Genomic DNA, 13,149 nt, shown 5'->3' with positions numbered 1-13,149 from the left:
CCCCCGTTCATGCTCTGTCTCTCTCTGTCCCAAAAATAAATAAACGTTGAAAAAAAAAAATTTAAAAAAATAAATAAATAAATAAAGGAAAGCCTAGGATGAGGCCCAGGAACTAGCGTTTTTAACAAGAATGTAAGGTGTTCCTGATGCAGGGATCTGGGAACCACAATTTGAGCAGCGCTTTAGTTGAGCTCTCAGGCTCAACTATTGATGGCAACCTATCAGTGCAGCATTGTACCCAGGTAGAGAAATACAAAGAGAACTGACCTGAGAAAGGATGTGTAAGCCTAAGATACTTTGGAAAAAGTGGGCCTAGGGAGATTAATCTTTTGCATAAATGAGTTATCCTCTGTATATAAATTATGGGGATCTAACCTGGACAATATGTATAAAAACACTGTTGTCCTCCACTTTTAAAGGTATTGTGGGGGTGCCTGGGTGGCTCAGTCGGTTGAGTGTCTGACTTTGGCTCCGGTCTGATCTCACCGTTTGTGAGTTTGAGCCCTGAGTCAGGCTCTGTGCTGACAGCTCAGAGCCTGGAGCCTGCTTCAGACTCTGTGTCTCCCCCTCTCTCTGACCCTTCCCCACTCTCACTCTGTGTGTGTGTGTGTGTGTGTGTGTGTGTGTGTGTGTGTGTGTCTCAAAAATAAATGTTAAAAAAATTTTTTTAAAAAGGTATTGTGAAGACAAAATGTAGTTAAGTATATGAAGAGCTTTGAAGGGTAAAGGTTTTTTTGTAATTAAGATGTTATAATAAATTTTAAAATTATGTAGTATTGTTAATACTATATTTAAAATGTGATTTCCCCCCTCAATGGCTTTTGTGTTTTATGGTTAAATACCATTTTAATACACATAGAATCATCATTTTTCTTCAATAAGAATAATTTGCTTATCATTTATATGAAGGTCAGTCCTGAAACTGTATAAGCCTACACAAATTACTTGAAACAGTTCCCTTAAAAAAAAGAAAGAAGGGTTCTGTCATTTTGCAAGTAAGACAAGTAGATGCAAGCAATCAAGGCATCCTCTTGGGTCCATTTCTGTTTGGGATAAAGATGTGTTTGATGGTCATTTGGATGTTTCTGCTGAGTCAGAGGAATGTGATGCAACAATAGGAAGTTGTTTTGGAGGACAAATGATTACTCTCACCAGAATGCAATTGCTGTTAAAATCAGAGGGAAAATGTTTTGTGTGTGCATGTGTGGCATAAACCCATGTGCCTGGGCTTATGACTGTGGGCATCTACACATTTGCCAGGGCTGGGCCCTCTAATAAGTTTGAGATCGAATATGTGCTATATTGTGCCAGCTGCATCCTTCCTAACTTGAGTCTTTTTTTTGTGGATAATATACATAACAACTTCATATGTATGAAATGAGTATTTACCCTGTGTGCTAGTATTTAATATTTACCAATTTTCATTCTTTCTGCCAAGATGTTTTGAGAACTATTTTAAATGCCATATCTCCCCCCATTTTTTTTTTTTTTAGCTCTGCTTATGATAATGTCAACAAAGTTCGAGTAGCTATCAAGAAAATCAGTCCTTTTGAGCACCAGACCTACTGCCAGAGAACCCTGAGGGAGATAAAAATCTTACTGCGCTTCAGACATGAGAACATCATTGGAATCAATGATATTATTAGAGCGCCAACCATCGAGCAAATGAAAGATGTGTATCCTTTTCAGGCAACTGACTCCACTGATTAGTCACCTTGTTGAGTAAAGTTAACTTGAAATGCCTGGACTTGTCAGAGTAAAGGAAAAGTATATATAAAGCACATTAAAGGGGAAATTATAATCTGCTTGCTATTTAATATAAGATTTGTGTAATTTTTATCTTTGATTCATTTTATCAGTTGTAACTATTTTTAGAGTCTTTTGGCAAATCAGATATTTTTTCTGTTTCAGCAAAAACTTTGTTTAAGTGCAGTTATGGAGAATCTTAACACCATTTTAGTCATTTTTTTTTTCCATTCAAGGTATGGTTTGTTATGGTAACAAGAAATGAACAGTAGACTAAGAAAGTGGGTGCCCTGGATATCACCTGCTCAAATCTAGACTGTTCTGATCTTAGATAATGTCATTCACCTCCAAGTCTGTTTTCTCATCTTTAGAATTAAGGTACCTAGCCTTCATGATCTTTAAAGCTGACTCAGCTCTGAATTTATGTTATTAATTATGACCAACATTTAGAAATCTGGACTAAACAGGTCCAGAGGATACTGCCTGGGTAAAGACTGTATTTGAAAAATAGAAGTGTTAAGTATACCGAAGAGGGTCTGCCAAAAAAGAGTTACTGTTCAGGCTAGTATAGCATTCCTACCAGTTTTTCCAATTTGCATTCTGCACACACACACACACCCCCCCCACCCCACCTCACCTCTACCTTTTCATTTTTAAACTGCTCTATTATCAAGTTGTGGTGCTATTTTAAGTGAAATGCCTCCTGCTGCTACCACCTGTTGTCCTGCTTTAAGGGCTTTGCTTGGAAAATCAGGTCTCTTTCAAGATGACAAGTTTTCAAATCCTGTTTTCTTTGAATCCCATGAATCTGTAGGGGACATACAATAATATGTACAGTACTTACACAAATGAATATGAGAAATGCAAAAACACTGCTAATGAAATAATAATATGGTGAAGTTAAAAGCCAAAGGGTTCTATAATTTCTGTAAGAAAGATGTCAGCCATAGATAACATTCTAGATGGCTTGGATACGTGGATAGTCAAGAAAGTAAAAGGAGCAAAACCAGCATGAGCCCCTTAGCATGACTTCCCAATACTCTCTTGTGTTTAGGATCTTAATGTTAATTGAAGAGTCAGGCACATAGAGGACTGAATTTAGTAGCAGTGTGTTCTAGGTCTGTATTTCCAAAGATTTTATGGTTGATTCTTAAGGAGAAGGAGGGGGGACAAGAAGGTAAAAGAACATTATAAAGAGTATTACAGGGGCGCCTGGGTGGCGCAGTCGGTTAAGCGCCCGACTTCAGCCAGGTAACGATCTCGCGGTCCGTGAGTTCGAGCCCCGCGTCGGGCTCTGGGCTGATGGCTCGGACCCTGGAGCCTGTTTCCGATTCTGTGTCTCCCTCTCTCTCTGCCCCTACCCTGTTCATGCTCTGTCTCTCTCTGTCCCAAAAAAAATAAATAAACGTTGAAAAAAAAAAAAAAGAGTATTACAGATCATTGCTGGGCCAAAGAGAGGAGGGAGTGTATGATGCCTGCTGGCCACCTTCCTCTCCTAGCCCTTTCCGGTAATCATTGGAGAGGGTTTGTTGATGGTAGACACCTTGCAGTACTAGGAGACTGATACATCTCGATTGGCCAGTATTTCCATAACAGACTGTCTCAGCTCAGTCTAGGCCCATTGTTGGGCACATCAGGCAGATATTAATGCCTGTTGTGTCACAGGACCTAAGAAAGAGTTAACTACTTTAGATTCCATCCATAGAGGTATACCAAGTTTTCATCAGTTTCTCCTATCCCTTGTAAGGCCTCATGATATAATGACCATTTGGGGAGAGGGTTCATTTTGTTTTCAGTGTTTTGCTACATGTAACCAGATATTGGTGTGTTACCTTAACCTGTCTAAACAGATATATAGTACAGGACCTCATGGAAACAGATCTCTACAAGCTCTTGAAGACACAACACCTCAGCAACGACCATATCTGCTATTTTCTTTACCAGATCCTCAGAGGGTTAAAATATATCCATTCAGCTAATGTACTGCACCGTGACCTCAAACCTTCCAACCTGCTGCTCAACACCACCTGTGATCTCAAGGTCAGCTAGGTTATTTACTCTTCGGGTGATATATGTTGGAAAAACTCTTTCACCGGGGCATATTTATGTTGTCATCCATACTTAAAATCATACCAGAAATTAAATGAAAACATTTTTATAGCTTAAAAGCAAAAAAAAATAATGCAAATAAAGAGTGCTGGTCCTCTTCTTCATTCCATTGTTCCTCCTCTCCAGAGGTAACCACTATAACACATTGGTGTGTTTTCTTCCAAAGTTTTTGCTATGCTCTTACATGTATGTGTATGTTTATGCTTACATATATAAAAGCAGGATCATGTGCATTATGTGTAAGTTTAAAAATCATCCATTTCATTGGTAATCTTTTTATTCAGTAAGTTATATACAAAGAATGCTCAGAAAGGGATGTCTGGGTGGCTCAGTTGTTAAGCATCTGACTTCAACTCAGGTCATGCTCTCATGTTTCACGAGTTTGAGTCCCTCATTGGGTGAGCTCAAGCCTCGCTTCTGGTGAACATGAGCCCTGCTTTGGGTAAAACATGAGCCCCACTTTGGGTGAGCCCCACCTCCCTCCCTTCCTCCCTCTCTCTCTCTTTCTCTCTATCCCTCACTCACTTGCACCTTCTCTCAAAACAAAACAAAACAAAAACAACAGAAAAAAACCCACACTCAAAAAACAGCACCAAACTTAACCTTAATGACTTTAATACCTAAATAACGTATTCCCAACAAATAGGGAAGCCCTAGATCCTTATAGTCCTCAGAATTCTCTTAAAAATGGGCAGCATTTGTGTACATATATTTCTATTTTAATAGTAGAACTAATAAATAAGGAGGGAAATCTACAGATGCATTAGATATGATAAAAAGGCATGTGAATTCAAGAAGACCTAGATAAATGGAAGGATATGCCATGTTTATGGATTGATTGCAAGACTTAATCTTGTTTAGATGGCATTGCTTCCCAAATTGGTCTACATAGTCAGGGTGACTGTGTCAAAGCTCCAGGTGGCTTTTTTGCAGAAATGGGCAGGCTGGTCCTGAAATGTGTATGGAAGTTTGAGAGACCCAAAATAGCCAAAATAATCTTAATGAAAGAGCAAAGTTGGAGAGCTCACATTTCTTGCTTTCAAAACTTACTACAAAGCTTTTGTATTCAAGACCCTGTGATATTTGGCATAAGAATGGGCATTATAGATCAATGGAATAAGATTGAGAGTTAATAAATAAACCCATATGTTTATGATGGGTTTTGGTGAGAGTGCCAAGATCATTTTTTTCAAAAAAATGGTACTGGGACAATTGGATATATACTCCTACCATGTACAAGAACTAACACAAAACAGATCAAAGACCTAAATTTAAGAGCTAAACTGGAATAGGCTTGGAAAACATAGGAGTGAGTTTTTGCAGTCTTGCATTAGGCAAATCCTATTAGACATGACACCAAAAGCAAAGGCAACAAAAGGGGGAAAATTAGATTTCATCTAGATTAGGAACCTGTTTTATAAAGTAAACCATCAGGAGGGGCACCTGGGTGCCTCAGTCGGTTAAACATCTGACTTTGACTCAGGGCAAGATCTCACAGTTCTTGAGTTTGAGCCCTGTGTTGGGCTCTGTGCTGACAGCTCAAATCCCGGAGCCTGCTTTGGATTCTATGTCTCCCTCTCTGCCCCTTCCCACCTCTCAAAAATAAATAAACATTAAATAAATAAATAATAAAATTTTATTAAAAAAAATTTTTTTTACATTTATTAATTTTTGAGAAACAGAGTGAAACAAAGCATTAGTGGGGGAGGGGCAGAGAGAGAAGGAGACACAGAATCCGAAGCAGGCTCCAGGCTCTGAGCAAGCGGTCAGCACAGAACCTGATGCGGGGCTCGAACCCGCAAACTGTGAGATCATGACCTGAGCTGAAGTCGGATGCTCAACCACCTGAGCCACCTAGGCACCCCAGTAAATAATATAATTTTTAAAAAGTAAACCACTAAGAAAGGGAAAGACAACCCACAAAATGAGAGAAAATATTTGTAAATCATGTGTCTATAGACACTTTTATCTAGAATATATGAAAAGCTCTTACAACTCAACAATAAAAGATAAATAGCCCAGTTTAATATAGGGCAAAGGATTTGAATAGACATTTCTCTAAAGAAGTTGTACATATGGCCAATAAGTACATGAAAAGATGCTTGGAATCCTGAGTCAGTAGGGAAATGCAAGTCAAAACCACAATGAGATAACCATTTGTGCACACTAGGATGGCTGTAATCAAAAAGTCAGATGGTAAGTGTTGGTGAGGATTCCACTTGTAGGTGTATACCTAAGTAAAATGAAAATGTGTCCACCCAAAAAGTAGCATACAAATATTTAAAGTGGCATAATAGTCCAAAAGTGGAAATAATTTGAATGTCCATATGATGATGAATAAATAAAATGTGATAGATTCAGGGGGACCTGGGTGACTTGGTTGGTCAAACCTCTGGCCCTTGATTTTCGCTCAGGTCATGTCCGTGTTTGTGAGATTGAGCCCCAAGTCAGGCTTCACACTGACAGCCTGGGGCCTACTTAGGATTCTCTCTCCCCCTCCCCTGCTCTCTCTTTCTCTCTCAAAAAAAGTTTTTAAAAAATGTGGTAGATCCATACAATGGAATAAAAAGGAATAGAGTGCTGATACATGCTACAGTGTGGATGAATCTTGGGAAATTGTTATGTAAATTAAAGAAGCCAGTCATAAAAGGCCACATACTGTGTGGTTCTATTTATGTGAAGTGTCTAGAATAGACAAATATATAGCAACAGGAAGTGGATTAGTGGTTGCCTAGGGCTGGTAGGATTGGGGAGGAATAGGCAGACTAATGTGTACAAGATTTCTTCTTGTGGTTACAGAAATGTTCTAAAATTGATTGGTGGTAACAGTTGTGTAACCCTGTGATTTTAACACCAAAAACTATTGAATTGTATGCCTTAAGTTATGGGTGAATCATATGGTATGTGAATTATATCTCAATAAAGCTGTTTAAAAAGTGCATTTAGATGTAGAGCAATGATCATTTCTTGTACTTCAGTTTAATAGACATTCCTGTGAGAAGCCCTTAAGTTGTACCTAGCAAGGGAGAGGGGGGAATGTCTGTTTCTGCAATCTCAGACCTGATAGGTGAGAAGTCTGATAAACAATAGATGATTGTAATAATATCTGCTGTAACTGAGATACTGAAAAGAATAGTATACAGATACAAAGGAGAGAGTTGGGTTCTGTCTGGGGCTTTGAGAGGTATCTGGAAGAAGGTGGCATCCATGCTGGCCTTCCAAAGATGAGCAGGCTTTCAGTAAGGGAGTGGCTATCTTCGGTATAGGGTATCGTAGAAAGTCATTGGATGCTAGCTGGTGATATTGGTTGGAAGTAGATCATGGAGAACCTTCTGGAACTGTCTGAAAAAGGGCAGTGAGTTCTGTTACTAGGTGGTCAGATAGCTTATTTGCTATCATTGAGTGTTTAAAACAGGGTGCCCAACATTCTGTGAGATGTGGTAGAGGGTAGCTTCCTACATTAGATACAGTTGGGTTAGACTCTGTCATCTCTTGGGATCCTACAGTTAGATTAATATACTTCTTACATGGGGTGTAACCAGATCCTTTCCATGTATCTATGTATGTAACTAAAAGCCAGGTGGGCACAAAAGGAATGAAGCTGCTTGTAGGAATGGCCACACTTCGTTGGCTCTTAGTGATTTTCTTGAAAAATAGTATTTTTATGTCTCTTCCTACTTTTCTTTTTTTCTTTCTATTTCTTACCATCACAACTCTATTATGACAGGTTATTTTTGTTTTGGGAGAAACATTCTCTAGTATTTTCAGTATATAATATTTCTGGGGAAAAAAGTTAAGACAAAAACAAACAGAATCAGACTACTTTGTTGTCTCTTCATTGTTTGTGGGCTTGTCTTTACCTAGGGCCATTTTATTCTCTGTTCACCAAAATTTACACCCACATTAATATATCTGTGTTGTTGGCCATCTGCACAACCCAAGTATTGTTTTCAAAACCCAGTGTAACACAGAGACTCAGAAATACAATAAGATAATTAAGATATTTACAGCAGTACAGTTCACCCACATTTTGAAATGTTCATATGGGGTTTGATTCATTCACATAGGTATAAATATTCAGGAGAGAATCTCATTTGTAAAGATGAGTACGATATGTCCTCCGTTTTGTCCTGTTGAACATGTCCAAAGGGCAGGGTAGGGCATAGTGGCAGTTCAGGTGCATACATGAGGGTTGAAAGAGCACAAGTGGGGAAGAGGGTCTTTTCTGCTTGAGCTCTGAAATCACTGTATATCCATCACATCCTCAGTACCTTCCAGTAATCATGTTGCCTATACCACAAGCTCCTGTGCTTAGAAAGTTTGTAACCTGTGATCTTTTTTTTTTTTATTTTTTTAACGTTTTATTTATTTTTGAGACAGAGAGAGACAGAACGTGAGCAGGGGAGGGGCAGAGAGAGAGGGAGACACAGAATCCGAAGCAGGCTCCAGGCTCCGAGCTGCCAGCACAGAGCCGGACGCAGGGCTCAAACCCACAGACTGTGAGATCATGACCTAAGCCAAAGCCGGACGCTTAACCGACTGAGCCACCCAGGCGCCCCTGTAACCTGTGATCTTATTCATCTCTTGTTATTTAGGGTTTTCTGAAATATCAAGTGGACAGTTATATATGTCATTTCTTCCTTTTTCCATTGGCTTCTCTGTTACTAAAGTATTTTCTACTCTTGAGCCCTCAGGATATCAGCTATTATCAATGTCTTAGACCTTTAACTTTTGACTCCTACCAGTCAAGGGCAACAGCAGTTAAGACTTCTTTTTCTGCTTCCATAAACATACTTCGCACTTGTTATCTAAAACCTTGAGACAAGAAGATGTTGACCTCTTAGAACCCTTCTGGAAGCCTCTCTTACAGACTCCCTCTTTATTTCTTAGGGCCACAGAAACACAAGGGTCATAGATCCTGTTTGGAGATTCTGCTAACATATTTCTAATGGAATTTCCAGGGGAATGAGGTCTCTAGCAGTTTCTGTCCTTGATGTTTGCTAGACTGAGCCCACAGAAATCCTAGTTAAGAGTCCCAGGATCACAGTGTTTGTGGTTCTGGGTATGCTTCGGAAAGAGGACTCTGGAACATGAAATGAAATCTATCTTTGGGGCTTCCTTTGCTTAATGAAAATCTCTGTTTAAACAGCCCAAAAAGTAGCCAGGTAATAGGAGTGCTATAGGTCATTTTGTTTCTTGTACCATATCCTACTGGTCTATATCTTCCTTTGTATGGAATTACAAAAAATTTTTTTAATAGCCTTGGTAATTTTTTGGTTAATGCCGTGTAAATTTGGCTAGTCTTCAGTGTTGTGGCATTAACTTTTTTTTTTTTAAATCGTATGAGCATTTCATAGATGACCGTGAATGTAGTTGTGGCATCTTTTAGAGCTCTAAACCCCACATCTCTCTCTTTTTTTTTTTAAATTGTAACCAGTAATTTTTTGAGAGCCTGCTGGTTCTATGCCCTGTACTAGGTGTGGGGGATGCAAATAATACAACAAAATTACCCTTAACACCAACTCACTAATCTGAAAATTTGTAACTAAAGTAAAGGGATTAAACATTTTTCCTGTCTTTCCACTGGGATTTGTGCATCAGGGTATACAGTTCCAGTTGAGAATGCCAGATAATAAATGAAGAAGAAATAATAAAATCAGAAAAGTCCCCATTTTACAACTTCCAATGAAATAATTTGTTTGTGCAATATAACCCATGGCTTATATGCTCACCTTGCTCAGACTCTGAACACCCTGGGCAGACTGCTGCTGCCTCCCCGCATGAATACCCTCTTCACCTCACACATAGACCATGTCCTGATCTGGGGCTCCCTTTTAACTCTACTTGGGTGCTACCTACCCCTCTGGGCTGCTAAGGTTCTCCCAACACCACAGAGACCCTTAATGTCACATGACCCCCCACCAAAAAAAAAAAAAAAGTTTAGGACTGGATTTCCTCGAGGAAGATGAGGAAGAACAACTGCACCTTTAGTTTTAATTTTAAGAAAATAAATGTATTGCATATTGCAGCATTCAGCATGATAGGCTTATTTTGTCTTTCCTAGTAAAGGAATGCTTGTAATTCCAGTTTTTAATTATCCCTCTTTTAGGGGTGGGGAGAGAATATGAGTGGGGAGGGGAAAAGGGAGAGAGAGAATCTTAAGCAGGCTTGATGCCCAGCATGGAGCCCAACACAGGGCTGTATCTCAGAGCCATGCATGACCTGAGCCAAAATCAAGAATCAGTCACTTAATTGAGCCACCCAGGCAACCCTTCCCTTCCTTAATATTGCCACTTTGAATGGTGTAATTTTACTAACATTAATTATTTAACATAAGATTTAACCCTGTTAACTGAACCTTGATTTTTTTATTAAAAATTTTTAATGTTTGTTTATTTTTGAGAGAGAGGGCAGGGGAGGGGCAGAGAGATGGAGACAGAGAATCGGAAGCAGGCTTTGTGCTGACAGCGGAGAACCCGATGCAGGGCTCAAACCCACGAACAGTAAGAGCATTGTGACCTGAGCTGAAGTTGGATGCTTAGCCAACAGAGTCACTGGGCACCCCTTGATTTTTATTTTTTAAGAGATTATCAGTAATTCAGATATTGTAAAAAAAAAAAAAAGGTCACTCTTAGAGTATCTGTCAACCCATCCCAGTTGTGCTTCCTATAAACATTTAAGGCATTTATTGACCAAATGTCAAGAGTCCTCCATTAACAATTAAGTCAACAAGTAAGTTAAGTGTTGCCTTTCTCTAGGGACTTAATTCTGTTTTAGCTGGGGAGATGGGCATATGCAAAGCTAACTATCATAGACTTTATGATGTATTTTATTTAAAAAAAAATTTTTTTTAACGTTTATTTATTTTTGAGACAGAGAGAGACAGAGCATGAACGGGGGAGGGTCAGAGAGAGGGAGACACAGAATCTGAAACAGGCTCCAGGCTCCGAGCTGTCAGCACAGAGCCTGACGCGGGGCTTGAACTCAGAGACCACGAGATCATGACCTGAGCCGAAGTCAGCCGCTTAACCGACTGGCCACCCAGGCGCCCCTATGATGTATTTTAATATACCTCTAACAGTATTAGAGGAGTTCAGAAGAGTGAGCAGTCAGCTCTTGGGCAGGTTTGGTGTTGCTTTTTGGGAAACTTCTCAGAAGAGCTAACTTTCAAGCTGAGGGTTTAGGGTAAAGGAATGGCATGGATAGGGCGGGCACTCAGGAGAGGTCATTGTATAGTCAGGTCATAGAAGCAGGTGTAGTCTGGAGTCTATAGGAGCAGATGTGGGCAGGAGAATATGGTGGGAGAGATGAGATCAGGAAGGTAGTTTGGTGGCAGCATATGAATGGTCTTAAAAGTCACACTTAAAGAATTTGGGTTTCGTTCAATAGACAGAAGGGATTGGTTCAAGATTTTTGAGCCAGAAAGGTGACTTATATTAGAAACAACATTTAGGCAGGAATTTAGAGGATGAATTAGCTTACAGGTGGGTAAAGTCTAGTTTCCCTAATTCCCAGACAAATTAAACTGAATCTCAACTAAGGCCATGGCAGTCAAGATGTAGAAGCAGCCAATTCGAGAGCCACTTTATGAGGTTTCAGGTTCAGTTGCCATTTCACATTTGCCCAGCTAGATTCTTCACAGTGTTGCTCCGGCTTTCCCCAGGTCTTTCCATGGTTAGCATCTCTTTGGTGTCCCAGTATCGCTTCAACAGGGCCTCCTCAAAGACTGCCTATCCCATCACAAGCACTGTGTCCACTACCACTCTGTTAGCTGTTTTTGCTTTGTAACAAATAACCTAGAGAAAGTGGTCTAAAACAATAATCATGTGTTAGCTTCTAGTTTCTGTGGGTCAGGAATTTAGCCAAGGGGTAGCAGTGATGGCTGCTCTCTGCTTTCATATATGGACCTCAGCTAGAAGACACAAAGGTAAGGGCTGGAATCCTCTTGCATACCTGGCAATTGATACTGGCTGTCACCTGGATCACCCACATGTAGCCCACATGTCCTAGGTTTCTTCCTGAGGTGGCCAGAGGGTTCCAAATTCCCCAGTAGAAAGAGCGCCAGATGGAAACCATGTTGCATTTTATGATGTAGCCTCAGAAGTCACATAGTATCATTTTCACTATATTCTCTTGGTTCAGGCTGTTACAAAGGTTTGCCCAGATTCAAGAGGAGGGAAGATGGACCCTACCCTCTTGATACAAGTTCAAAGACCTTATAAGAAGAGCATGGAGGATGGGTTTTAGTGGTATGGTCCTCTTTAGAAAATAAATCTGCCTTATCTATGAATTTTTTATATTCTGGCTTTCTGAATCTATTTGGGACTTATTTTTTGATTCAACTAGCCAGTGAAAAGCCATGTATCAAGTCTGAACCCATCTAATCTGTGTGACACCAGGCATAGGAGGTGGTGAAGGATCTGTGGCCATGGTCTGGAGCCTATGCTGGTTTTGTTCTGCTGACAAGATGCATATACTCTGCACAATTCAAAATGTGGCTTTTAGGTGTCCCATCTATACAGCAAAAAGCAGACTGGTGAGCTTTGGTTGAATTTAAATCAGATGAAGTGTTAGCCTTGAAAAAAAGAGAAACTATGGGTCATAGATAGGTTCAAAAATTCAAGCCACAGAATTGAAATGGATTGGTGGTGGGATAACATGGCGAGTGGTGGCTCTAAATGGCTTAGAGGACTCGCCTCTGGATGTAAGAAGAAATCAGTCATTAGTTGCTTCTCTGAGTTGGAAATCATGCCACAAATAGGACCATGTTGCTAGTGAGAACCTCCTGTGCATGGTTACTGGGAAGCCCTCCTGCAGTTCATGTCACTGGAATTGATAGAAAATGCTGGAAAGAAACAAACCGGTTGCCAGGTACATTGAAAGCCTAAGACCAGCCAGTCCAAAGTTACAATTTCCTGTGATCCCACATACAAGCTTATGGCCATACCTCATCCAGATTCTCTGACAGGCCCATAACTATTAGGAGTGTAATGGCATTGATTGACAAGCAAGCCATCTTTGAAAGGTAAGGTTGGTACTTACGGTGAAAGTCACCTAAACTGAAGTTAATGAGTGTACAATGGCCAGCGTTGGCTGTCAGCTATGGAGTAGGACCCAGGATTTCCTCACTATGCAACTCTGAGAGTACACCTAGAAAATGGCCTATGGAAGAGCAAATAGAGAAGCAATTACGATAGTTGTTCCTTTTGAAGATACATGTTGATGGAGATTATGCAGCACAGATACTTAACTCTTATCAGAGATACCATGTGGTGATACCAGTGTCCAAAGCTA

General features: G+C 40.0%; 1 protein-coding gene across 1 annotated transcript in view; it reads left to right on the top strand.

Moving 5' to 3' along the window:
• The window catches only part of MAPK1 (mitogen-activated protein kinase 1), a 110,266-nt gene that overhangs the window by 63,744 nt on the left and 33,373 nt on the right, over positions 1 to 13,149 (top strand). Inside the window, exons 2-3 of the mRNA XM_047090318.1 lie at positions 1,494 to 1,676; positions 3,597 to 3,786. Coding sequence (XP_046946274.1) covers positions 1,494 to 1,676; positions 3,597 to 3,786 — 373 coding nt within the window. The remainder of the gene's footprint in view (positions 1 to 1,493; positions 1,677 to 3,596; positions 3,787 to 13,149) is intronic.

Source organism: Lynx rufus, unplaced genomic scaffold (genome assembly GCF_022079265.1).
Source record: "Lynx rufus isolate CCGP_SWC_20201006 ecotype Redwood Valley unplaced genomic scaffold, mLynRuf1.p SCAF_29, whole genome shotgun sequence".
Lineage (NCBI taxonomy): Eukaryota > Metazoa > Chordata > Mammalia > Carnivora > Felidae > Lynx > Lynx rufus.
Note: the sequence above shows the minus strand (reverse complement) of the source record. Positions and strands in the feature narration are given on the sequence as shown.